The 12625-nt window shown below is 45.5% G+C and overlaps 1 protein-coding gene across 1 annotated transcript in view; it reads right to left on the bottom strand.

Annotated features, from left to right (window-relative positions):
- Positions 1–3976: 3976 nt before the first annotated feature.
- Positions 3977–12625, bottom strand: part of LOC147571315 (leucine-rich repeat-containing protein 37A2-like) — a 50624-nt gene continuing 41975 nt past the window's right edge. Inside the window, 8 exon segments of the mRNA XM_086696441.1 lie at positions 3977–4160; positions 4262–4404; positions 4484–4538; positions 6076–6125; positions 10301–10405; positions 10787–11091; positions 11094–11682; positions 11685–12101. Of these exon segments, the coding sequence (XP_086552567.1) occupies positions 4288–4404; positions 4484–4538; positions 6076–6125; positions 10301–10405; positions 10787–11091; positions 11094–11682; positions 11685–12101 (1638 nt within the window). The 3' untranslated portion in view covers positions 3977–4160; positions 4262–4287.

Raw genomic sequence — 12625 nt, 5'->3', positions numbered from 1 at the left:
AACCAATTTGACAATAAATTTCATATATTGAAAAAATATAAAGATCTACTGAATGAGTGCTGGAAAAAAATAAAAAATAAAATATGTTCACAAATTCTTTGACTCTTCTCTTTATTTTAATTTTTTTTTAACGTTTATTTATTTTTGAGACAGAGACAGAGCATGAACGGGGGAGGGGCAGAGAGAGAGGGAGACACAGAATCCGAAGCAGGCTCCAGGCTCTGAGCCATCAGCCCAGAGCCTGACGCAGGGCTCGAACTCATGGACCGCGAGATCGTGACCTGAGTTGAAGCCAGACGCTTAACCAACTGAGCCACCCAGGCACCCCGACTCTTCTCTCTTTAAAAGGTGGGGTCTAAATTCCCACCCCTTGAATGGGAACTGGATTTAGTGACTAAGTCACTGCTAAATGCTGCTCTGTGCCGTCTGAGGTGAGGTCATAGGAAGGCTACCTTCTGTCATTTCTGTCTCTCTTTCTCAGCTCACTCACTCTGGAGGTACCCAGCCATCATGCTGTGAGGACATTCAGTCAAACAGCATGTGGGCAGGCTCATATGGCAAGGATCTGAGGCCTCCCTCCAACCCCCTTGACAGCCATGTTAAGTGAGTGAACCACCTTGGAAGTGGACCCTTCCGACTCAGTCAAGCCTTCAGGTGACTGCAGCCCTGTGGTATCTTGAGAATCTCACCAAAGACCCAGGGGCAGAAGTGCCCAAGCTATTCCCAAAAATTTGACTCAAAACTTTTGAGGAATGGGGAGCCTGGGTGGCTCAGTTGGTTGAGCGTCTGTCTGACTTTGGCTCAGGTCATGGTCTCACCATTCATGGCTTCGGGCCCCGCATTGGGCTCTGTGCTGACAGCTCAGAGCCTGGAGCCTGCTTCAGATCCTATGTCTCCCTCTCTGCCCCTCCCCTGCTTGTACTCTCTCTCTTGTTCTCTCTTCAAAATAAACATTAAAAAAGATGTTTTTTGAGGAATAAATGCTTATTGTTGTTTTAAAAAAATTTTTTTAAATGTTTATTTTGGAGAGAGCAAGAGACAGAGACATAGAGTGCGAGTGGAGGAGTGGCAGAGAGGGTCATAATCTCGTGGTTCATGGGTTCGAGCCCCGCATCGGGCTCTGTGCTGACAGCTCAGAGCCTGGAGCCTGCTTCACATTCTGTGTCTCCCTCTCTCTCTGCCCGCACGCTCTCTCTCTCTTTCTCTCAAAAATAAACATTAAAAAAATTAAAAGAGGGGCGCCTGGGTGGCGCAGTCGGTTGGGCGTCCGACTTCAGCCAGGTCACGATCTCGTGGTCCGTGAGTTCGAGCCCTGCGTCGGGCTCTGGGCTGATGGCTCAGAGCCTGGAGTCTGTTTCCGATTCTGTGTCTCCCTCTCTCTGCCCCTCCCCCGTTCATGCTCTGTCTCTCTCTGTCCCAAAAATAAACGTTGAAAAAAAAAATTAAAAAAAAAATTAAAAGAAATATGGCAGGGTGGCATTTGAGACTAATAAGTATTGTGCAAATTTGAGGTAGTGTTATAGAAACAACATTTTCTAAGCTTCACTCTATGAACCACATTTGCGCTAATGGAAATATTCCAAAATAGGAGAATGGAGTTGCCTGGAATCCCGGCCCACACTTTGGGAAGCCCAACTATGCACAGATGGGTCTTCTTGGTTTCTCGTCAGCTCTGTCTCTGTGTCCACCTCTCTTATTCAAAAAGTCACCACCAGCCCCCGCTCCACCCAGCTCATTAAGGAGTTTGGGCTGGCATGAGGAATTTCTGCCCTTGTGACCTAAGAGTGACTACAGGGCCTGGTACTGCGCCTGGCTCAAAGCAGGTGCTCAACAAACAGTAGCTGCCACCATCCTCATCGTTCTAATTATTGATTCTTTGATGGTAACCATGGCTTAGACGTCTCTGTACCCCTGCACCCTGCAGCAGGGCAGTATAACCGTCAGCAGGCTTTGGAGTTAACAGGCCTGGATTAAACCCCTACCTGGCAGTTTTGGATTTGCGGCTTTGGGCACCTGAACAGGTTACCTACATCCTTTAAGCCCTGTCCCCTTATCTGCCAGATGGGGATAATAAAGTATGTTTTCACGGACTGTTGGGCGAAATTAAGACTGCAACACGCCCAACCCAGGCCTTGACACCAAGTAAGCAAATAGTGAACTAGCTGCTGCCGCTGCTTCCGATTACTGTTACTCTCTAGTCTTGTGCTTTCAACACAGTTATTTGTTGGCTCACTGAAGTCACCACACCGAGACAGACACTTGGGGGCCATTCTCACTAAAACGCTGGGGGAACGGGAGCAGGCACCCGGAGAACAGGTGTCCTTGCCCAGCAGCAGCAAACTAATAGAGCCAAAGAGGCACTGATGGGCCAATCACTCCGCTTGGAACCGTTCCTACCAACCCTGCCAAATCTGCTGGGCTGTGCCCCAGTCCTACTGTCCCCTCGGGGGACTCTGTTGGTGGCCAGCGGTTGGTGCCATATTCCATCACCTATCGCTAAGCCACCAGCATTTATTTGGGGGCATGTAAAGAGATTGTCAGGGGCGCCTGGGTGGCTCAGTCGGTTAAGCATCCGACTCTTGATTTCAGCTCAGGCTGTGATCTCACGGTCGTAAGATCGAGTCCCTCGCATCGGGTTCCACACTGAGCACGGAGCCCGCTTGGGGCTCTTTCTCTCCCTCTCTCTCTGCCCCTCCCCCCTTGCTCTCTTTCAAAATAAACAGACATTAAGAAAAGAGATGATCAAACCTTGTTCGTTCAGGATTTCTTTTATTCACTACTGTATTTTGACTCTGACGTCCTTTTTCTAAAATCTGTCATTCATTTACTCAGAAAGTATAGATGACTTCATTATTTTTAATGTTTATCTATTTTTGAGAGACAGTGTGTGAGCTGGGGGGAGGGACAGAGAGAAAGGGAGACGGAGGATCTGAAGTGGGCTCTGTGCTGACAGCAGAGAGCCCAATGCAGGGCTCAAACTCCCACACCATGAGGTCATGACCTGAGCCAAAGTCGGATGCTCAACGGACGGAGCCACCCAGGCACCCCGACTCCTCCCAACATCCCAAATGTGACTGGTTAACGCCCTCCTCTGCAGAAGTGGAGGGATGTTTGCGTCTTCTGCACGTTGTGCTGCATTATCTCTTGGAATCGTGCAGCCCTGATCCGAGCTGGGTAGGAAAGCAGTGGTAGGTGCGGTGCTGGGCTGAACTGGAGAGAGCCCAGCCGCACGCATCCGACCCTCAGTGGGGTCAGCAGAGGCTAGTGTGGTACAGGTGAACAGGAAGTGCCCCCACCAATAAGTTTTCTGAAATAAAGGCCTGAGCAGGGCAGTCCTGGGTGATTACTGCTCTCACACATTCTTTACTCTAACCCTCCAGCATCTCCCTGCTAGCTCTCTGAGGGTGGGGACTTTTTTTTTTTTTAAAGAAAACAAACACAAAAACCCAATGGGAATTGTCTACTAGCTTGTAAGGTTGAGGAACACCCTACTTCCCGCTACACATTTTGTGTCTGAGTTTGAGCTCTTGGGAAGACAGACAGGCCTCAGCCCGACAGTGGAGGTAGGCTCAGCGATCCAAATACTCTGGCAACCCCAAAGACCTCACGGAGGGGCCAGAAAGAGATGATCCTCTACGGGCAGGGGGTCAAGCGCGTTGTGAGTAACTGGTATTTGGTGAGCCAGGGGAGAGAGCACCAGAATAAGCTGTGAATGAACTTAATAGTCTAAGCCCCTTGAAGATACGTTGTCCGGTTTCCAGAGACTGACTGTATCAGGGAAATGAGGGAAAGACGCCCCATTCACCCTACTTTGCCCATTTGTGTCTTGCGGAAATCCTGGCTACCACGAGGGACTCTGGCTTCAGTCCTGCTTCTCTCGCCCGTGGCCCCTGTTGTCTGTAGATAAATTCTGAACTGTTTACGTTTTACTTCCTTACCACGTGGCTAGAATTGGTTATGGATTTATACATTTCAATATGAGAAGAAAAAGTATTTTATAAGCAATGCTGAGAAGCGAGTATCGGAAAGTAAACTTTGTAGGTGGCCTGAGGCAGGACGGCGTTCACTCTGTGACAACCTCACATAGTGTCTCACTCTCGTCACCCAGCTCTTCAGTAGTGGAATCTGTGGCCTTCTCTGCTGTGACTTTGCCAGCCTCCCTGGGAAAAGGAGAAGAATGCCAAGGCTTTGACTCTCGAAAGGAACAATTCAACTCTTCATAATTGCCTCATTTTAGAGAAAATCTTCCCCAATCACGTACCCTAGTTCCATGTGGAAAATCTCATCTTAATGAGAAGAATCCTTGTCGTGTAGCTTCTGTGCCATGTTTTTCTTGCGTGTGGCATTGAGAGGTCTGTACATGTCCCTAAGCCAAAGTGGCCGCCTTCTCCAGAAAAAGCCCTCCTAGAAAACAGAAAGGACAATGTTAGGTCCGTTTCCCCTGCCTTCTCCAGCCACGGTACTTTATCCTCCTCAGATTTACCTGACTGTCACTTTCCTTTGAGCATCTCTTACGCAGCAGAGATCCAAAGAAGCCCCTTGAAGGAAAAACACACACAGACAATTAGTGATTCGTACCATTTTCCATGCCTCTCACAATGTATTTCTCCAGTCTTATTAGCAAGCAAAATCAACACAGACCTGGGATCTCAGAAATAATTCCATACATGCTGGGCTTTCAGAATTGTCCTGTGTCTGTCCATAATGGCCCCACAGTGTCCCTGGGAGACCTTTGCATGTAACTTGACATGAAGTATAGGCAGGATTTTCACCCTGCTCCCCTTCTGGCCCTTGGCCAAGTGCCCTTGTGCAGTCAACAAACTGGGTGACCACACGGCAGAAGCACCTAACTCTCTCCAGAAGCATTTTACATCCGTCCCCGCCAGGCTTAGCCTCCCAGGCATCATTTGCTGGCGGGTGGGGAGGTGTTTCCATTTTCCTAGCTGCTTTACCTTACGAGATGAATCGCACCGAGTGAATGCCTGAGTCCAACCAGCAGTTATCTAGCTCACTGACTGTCACACTGCAGGCAGATGAGGGAGTGGGTCGTGAAATCACCTTAAAACACACGGCTAGCGCTAAAACACAAAATACTCTTTTTGCATACAAACGGAATAGGGGGTACCTGGGTGGCTCAGTCAGGTGAGCAGCCCAAGTCTTGATTTTGCCTCAAGTGATGATCTCACAGATTGTGACATTGAGCCCTGTGTCTGGCTCTGTGCTGATAGTGTAGAACCTGCTTGGGATTCTCTCTCCCTCTCTCTCTCTCTCTCTCCCTCTCTCTGCTCCCCCCCCCCAAATAAATAATAAACTCAAACAGAACAGAAAGAATCAGAGTGTATGGTAAGTTTGTTTTAGAAGGGACTTATGTCTATACGGTATGTGTGCACTGAGTTGTGACATAAAATGCAGTTCACAGCCCAAGAACAGTGTAGTCAGAGACATGCCCAACTGGAAAGGAACCATCTTCTTTCTGGTTCTAGTGGTACTAGTGATACAACCGTCCGGCAAGACATCTTCCTTTTCTCCTTCTCCATCTCATTATTATAAAAGGAAGAGATAAATGATTATCTAAGGTCTCTCCCAGTTCAAATTCTATTGGGTCTGGATAAAGGGAATGGAGAGCGGGGCCTCGAAAACCAGAAGGAGGAAGAAGGAAGTCTCCCCCCCACTCTATAGGACGGACTCATGTATTCCACCTTCCATCATGCTTGAAGACTAGCCCCTTCACCCCACGACTTTTGGCCCTCCCTATCCCTTCTCCAGAGCCTCTGAGAAGGTCTGTGGCCAGGCCCGATGCCCACCGCCAGCAGCAACGGGTCTGAACATTTCCACCCCCGTCCCCCCACGATCTTTCTTTAAAGGTCTAGTGAGCAGGTGCTCTGTGCCAGTCCCATTCTAACTCGGGTTTGGCTGGGCAGCTAACTTTGCTGGATCCAGGCAAAGCATTAGGCCAAATATGTATTCTTTCTGCCTTTGGTGATTTCCTGGCTGTAAAACAAGGGGATTGAAATAGATGAGTTTGAAAATCTAGTTCTAAAATTCTACTTTAACGATTGCCAGACTAATATTTACCTTGAGCTTCCTTCTTTACCTTCCTTGGCTGCTGCTCTATGAGAATAAATCTGTTTTGGAAGAGAACATGATCACAGTTACCCATCACAATAACCACTCCCTCCAAATCTTTATTCATTCCTTTGCATTTTAGGTCTTCTCTACCCAGTGAGAGGATAACTTTTCCTAGGACAGGAATTTGTTTAATAGTCCTTTGACTCTTCAATAACACCTAACTTGTGTGCAGCTGGTAATACGTTTTACTGACTGTCTCAGATAACATTCGACAGATAATTCCTAATAAAAATTCTTGGGAGGAGGAAAAGAAAAGTGTCTACCAGAAACCTAAACAGCAGCACTGTTTTAAAGTCAAGGACAAGAGTAGGATGTGTGTTATCACTGCTTCTATTCATTGGTGTTGAGGAGGTCCTAACTGATGCACTGGGAAAAAATGGAGTGGTGGAAAGGAAGAACTAAGACGTATTTGCATACGAAATTACAGACAAACTAAAAGGCCCAAGAGAATCAACTAAAATTTTATTGGAAGAAATATGAGAATTCAGTAAGATGGCTAGATATAAAATCAAGAGATCAACATGTAAACCTCAATGACTTTCCTATGTTCCATAAATAATTAATCAAAAAACGGAAGAATTATCCCATTTACAATGATCAATAAAAAGGCATAAAGTACCTAGGAATAAACTTAGCAAAGAATGGGTAAGACCTATGAGATGAAAACACTAAAGCTCTTCTGAAGGACATTAAGAAGAAACGAATACATGATGTGAGACACTATTTTCCCAGAATAGTGTAAAGATGTCAGTTCCCTTCAAATTAACCTACAAAGTCAAGGCAATCCCATTCAAATCCCAAGACAGTTTTTTAAACAAAAACTGGCCAGCTGACATTTGGTAGAGAAAATGTGCAAGCATAGCTACAAACTGTATGAAAAAGAAGATCACAGAGCAGACATTAAAATACGTTCTTACGGAGCAACTGCAGTTAAGTATGTAGCGTGATACTGATACAGGAAAAGAAAACCAGATTGATAGAATAGAGTCCAGATAAAAATAGTATTTTAGATCCATGAAGAAAGAATGAACCATTCAATAAAAGATTTTAAAGTAACTGGATCTTTACGTAAGGGAAAAAAGTTAGATCCCCTACCTCGACCGTACCAAAACACCACACAGATTCCATACAGATTAAAAATAAATAAATCACAACAAATATTATAAGAGTACAGAAGAAAATATCAGAGACTGTTTTTATACCATGAGGCGAAAAGGCCTTGTTAACAAGACCCATGTCCCATAAGCCATGAGGCAGATATGGTGACGGACTGTCCACACCCTCCTGTTCATCGTAGTCCTTGCCCCCTTGATCCCCTGGATTGTTTGTCCTCTTCCTGTTGATTTATAAAACTCTCTTCATATGAGATATATTCATCCTTTCAAGGGCTTTCACTGAATTTCAATGTTTCAAATATTTGTCAGTGTTTTTATCGTGAAGGAGACGGAACCGTGGGATAGGAGACAGGCTGACTGCAGGCACAGCTGGGTTCTGCTTTGGGTTTTGCCACAGGGGCCTTAAGCTGATCCCCTTCTATGTATGAAAGAAGGATGGTGATATCATCCTCACAGGACTGTGGGGATTAAATCAGATGTCTGGTTTATTCCAAGCATAAATCAGACAAGACGATCAAATCTATCAAATGTTTCTGCATGTGGTATCAGGTCACAAAGCTTTTTCTCACCACAAGATCATAAAAGTATTGATTCTATTTTCTTCTAATACTTGGGCGGGTTCTTGTTTCTCTTTTTTTACATTGACTGAAATATGTTTTTTTAAGGTGAGAAATAGGGATCTGTTGTTATTTTCCTCCCAAATAATTAAGCAGTTGTTCTACTACCACTTATTTATTTTCGTCCACTGATTTGAATACTAAAAGGTAACATTTCAATGTTTATTTATTTTTGAGAGTGACAGAGAGAGAGAGTAAGAGTGAGAGAGGGGCAAAGAGAGAGAGAGACACACACAGAATCCAGAGCAGGCTCCAGGTTCTGAGCTGTCAGCACAGAGCCCAACACAGGGCTCGAACTCCTGAACCATGAAATTATGACCTGAGCCAAAGTAGGACGCTTAACCAACTGAGCCACCCAGGCGCCTCTAAAAGGTAACATTTCAAAAGTCCTAGTCACCCACGGATCTGTCTATTGCTGGACTCTGTAGGCTACTTCACATAAATATTAGGTTGCATTATTCCTCCTTGTGAAATTGACACAATGCCTCATCTCTTCCTTTGAACATCATTATTGTCCACTACAGGAAAAAAACTGCATGGTCTCTGACCTCAAAAAGTGTATCATCTAAGTAGGGAGAGGAAATAATGAAACCACATAAAAAAATATACACACAAGGTTAAACCACATAGGAATTTAAAACAGCAATAGGAGTTTATAGAACTTCCCCAAAAGCAAAAGGCTGCAGGCCACCTCAAGATGCAGAGTACTGACTGGACAATGGCCAATGATTTCTCTTCCCAGAGGTCATGGTAAGCTGACCCCACGCTAGTTCCTAGGCTCTTAGGCTGAGAAATCAGACCCTGATCTCATCAAGAGAGAACGCACTTCTTTCTACATGGAGGCAATATCACCTCACCAATGTCACAGGATTGATCAAAATCAGAATGTCAGGTCAAGACTTGACAATAAGGAAAACATCCGTTCCATAGATAGGGCATCTGTGTCTACATGATTGGGCATTACCTCCTGTGGAGACAGGCCTCTGTGGCACGCTGAAGTATAATCAGAAGGCTATTTGGTGAGAAGAGAAGTGGAAGAAAAGTAATTAGCTGAATCCAGTGTTTAATGGAAAGGACTGAGGTAGCTAGATCCATCCATCTGCCCCGCGGGCACAGCCCGGCTGGTGGGCCTGACTCTCATCTGCTGCCTGAGGTGCCATCTCTACTCTTAGGCAAGGCTAGGTGGGCACTGCCCATGTTGGTCTCTTCCTCACCATTTCTATGCCTTTACTACTGACCAACCCTCCAGAAGACAGACATGTTTCTCCTTAGCAGTTAATACATCCAGTCAGGTTTTACTCGAGTCTGAGAGACCAGGAAGCCTTACATATCTCTGCTCTGATCCATGACCTTGATATTTCTCTCTTGAGGAGCTGCCTTTTAACAAACTGTTTAGCATATTTTTGTTATCAGGGGAGGGGAATGCGTCACTGTAGACCCTAAGAAATGGTGACAATCTCACAGAAGGACTAGGTCCAGGAGTATTACAGTATTCGGGGAAGGCTTTGTGAAGAAAGATGAACTCGAGTTGGCTTTTGAAGGCTCATGGGACTTCCACCAGCAGAGTGAAATAAAGGAATTTCAAGTGGGCAAAGTCACCAACAAAAGTAGGAATGGGCATGGTCTGACTAGGGGATGGTGGGGGGCTGCTTTGGCTGAAATGGAGGGTTGCCATGACAGATGGCAATATATATATATGTATATATATATATATATATACATATATATATATATACATATACATATATATATAATAAGCATATGTATATTTGAATAAATATATTGAATATATATTCAATTCATACATAATTGAATAAAAGGTAAACAGGCAAGCTCCAGGAATAGGCAACTGTAATTATGACAAGCTTTGAGTAGCCTGATGCAGGATTTTAGCTGCAGGGTTTTAACTGAACCTGTCTACACAATGCCTTGCGAAGTGGAGGAGAGAGCTGTAGGTACATCTAATTAATCAACAAGATGACACTTTTATCTCTAAGCCATGCCCTTTCTTCCGAGATGACTGATAGCTCCATGAAGGTGAAGACTATTTCTCTCTCACCATTTTAGCCAACGAGGAAAGAAATCAGTGGTAGGAGGAGGATGACTGGTGAGTGCATCGAATCGACATAATTTTTTTGAGTTGAAGAAATTTTACTATCGTGTCAACTGTGGCCTTCTTAGACCTAATGTCTCAGAACAAGCTAATGGCTTGTTATCTTGGTTACAATCCACAGATGTCTCCCGGCAGTGGGGTTCCTTTTAAAATCCCTGGAATATACTTTGCAATGAAAGGACAAAGCCTATCTCCTTCCTCCAGACTGAAGAGGGATATCAGGTCGTGATAGGTGGGAAAGTGGCTTTGATTTTCAGTTTGTGGGTTCTGAATCTATTATAAAGAAGGAATATAGTCTGGGAATCTGAATTAATTGTTCTCCTTACCTCAATGAGACAGAAAACTATGATCAAAATCATCACTACTACAGTCACAGATATTGCCAAGATGAGTTTGTTGTTATAGCCATAGCCTGGAACTTCTTTTGTGAGCTAAAAAAAGGGAAAGAACAATGTTTTTAGAAAACAGAGATAGGATGAAAGTTAACTATTCTTTAACGACTCTAAAACCCCATTCTTTCCGATGAATCGCTTATAGGTTCTTAAGGAATATACCAAATCTAATGTGATATGTAATCTTAATCATTAGCATTTTCTTCAAGAATTTATGTATCTTGTATGTTAGGTCCTCTTTTTGTCTACTCTGGGAACAGCGGCACTGTTTCCTGAATGAGCAAAGTGGCAGATCATTGCCTTAGGCAAAATTATGTGGCCAAGACAAGACCCGGACTAGGAGCCCCTGGTCCTTGTGCTTGGGTCCATGTCCTAAACCACCTAAATGTCGAGACCCCACATTTTGGGATTTATCCTCACCTCCCTTGACTCCTGCCCTCTCTGTTCACTCTGGACTTCTGTGCTCTCACTGATATAGTTCTCATTTTCCCATTGGTCCGTATCCCACTCTGCCTTGGACACCTTTACTTCTTGCTGCTCGCTGAGAAGCTTCATCAGGAGGCCTGTTCTGGAGATGAGCTTGGCACAGGCCAGCTGCATGTGGGTCTCGGAGCAGTCCATTTTCAAAGTCCGGATAACATGAGAAATGAGGCTTCTCACGTCATTGTTGGGGATGAGGGACTGTAGCTGCTGGTTTAACGGAATTTCAAACAGATCACCTTTGACACAGTGAAGCCTGTGGCTTTTGGGGGCAAGCCAGTGCCCGCATTGTGGTATTCCCATTGTGTATCATTGGTTTGTTTAACGGTCGGCATAGAGTTGTCTGCAGTAACAGTAGAATTAGCAGTGGAAAGATTCTTACGGTTTGTGAATTCAGGGAGGGTTTGTGCTGGCACAGTAGTGTTTCCTGTAGAAATATTTTCGTCAGAAACATTTTGGGCAGTAGCGTTCTCTGCAGTAGTGTTTTCTCTGTAAGTTCCTGAAGGAGCAAATAATTCTGGAAAAGGATTTTTCTGAGGACTCAGTTCTCCCGGAGATGAAAAATCCTCTCGTGAAGGGGAATTTATGAGGCTCCTGACTGCAGAGGATGGAGGCCTCTTTGCAAGCAGCTGTCTATTACTGAGTGAACTTTCCTTTCTGGACTTTCGATTCAGTTTGGCCTAGGGTGTTCTGTGGACCACATGGGAGCGACTTTTATGAAAGCGGTGTGTTTTTCTGGGGTGTGAGGCTGGCCCGAAAGCCTTCATATTTCTAACTCTAGCATTTGCATCTTCTAAAACAAAAACGCTGTACATGAAGTCTTTTGATTTTTTTTTTTCACGTCAGGTGGGGATTTTGGAGCGGGGGTGGCAGAAGGCCTGCCCAAAGAGTATTGCTTCAGGAAAGAAGAGACCGCTGCCTTGTGCTCCTCTACGAACGAAGGCTCTGTATTGAAGGAGCTTCCCATTAATTTGCTGGGCCTGTGCGCCACGTGAAGCTCCCCTGGGGATGGTCTCCTGAGCCTTCTTTCCTTGGCCATGTTCTCCACAGACGGCTGGGCGTTCTGTTTCCTCTGGATGTTCTGACGTCTCAGTTCTTTTAAGTGCCTTTTCCGTATGCCCTTTGGGCCCTTGATGACCTTGTTCACTCTCAGGAACTTTTTCCCCACACTCTCAACCTCGTCTAGGCTCTTCTCCTGCGGTTGGGCAGTTTCCAATTTCTTTGGAAAGATTTGACATTTAAACTTGGGACCTAATCACTTAGATTCCACCTACACCTGCCTAAATAACCCAGAAAGCCGCCAGAGGATTAGCAGAACGGAGTCTCCGGAGCCAAGCGCAGATGAGAGGCCCACAGAAGAGGGGCCCCTCCTGAAGTGGATCACCTAAGGAGAAGCGAGCTAAGCCTGCCCCTCCTGCCCACCCCAGCTAATACGCCTACCCACCCCAGCTAATACGCCAGATCCCCAGCATCACAAGCCTGGCAGTGTGCAAGTAGCCCAGATGGGCCACGCCACCCTACAGTGAATCCCGCCCCTAGGAGAGGAGAAGAGAAGGCACACACCAGTCTGACTGTGGCCCCAGCGGTGGGCTGGGGGCAGACATCAGGTCGGACTGCGGCCCCGCCCACCAACTCCAGTTATACACCACAGCACAGGGGAAGCGCCCTGCAGGTCCTCACCACTCCAGGGACTACCCAAAATGACCAAGCGGAAGAATTCCCCTCAGAAGCATCTCCAGGAAATAACAACAGCTAATGAACTGATCAAAAAGGATTTAA

This window comes from Puma concolor, unplaced genomic scaffold (assembly GCF_028749965.1).
Source record: "Puma concolor isolate L17-30 unplaced genomic scaffold, mPumCon1.1.hap2 unalloc_scaffold_30, whole genome shotgun sequence".
In the NCBI taxonomy this organism is placed as follows: Eukaryota; Metazoa; Chordata; class Mammalia; order Carnivora; family Felidae; genus Puma; species Puma concolor.
Note: the sequence above shows the minus strand (reverse complement) of the source record. Positions and strands in the feature narration are given on the sequence as shown.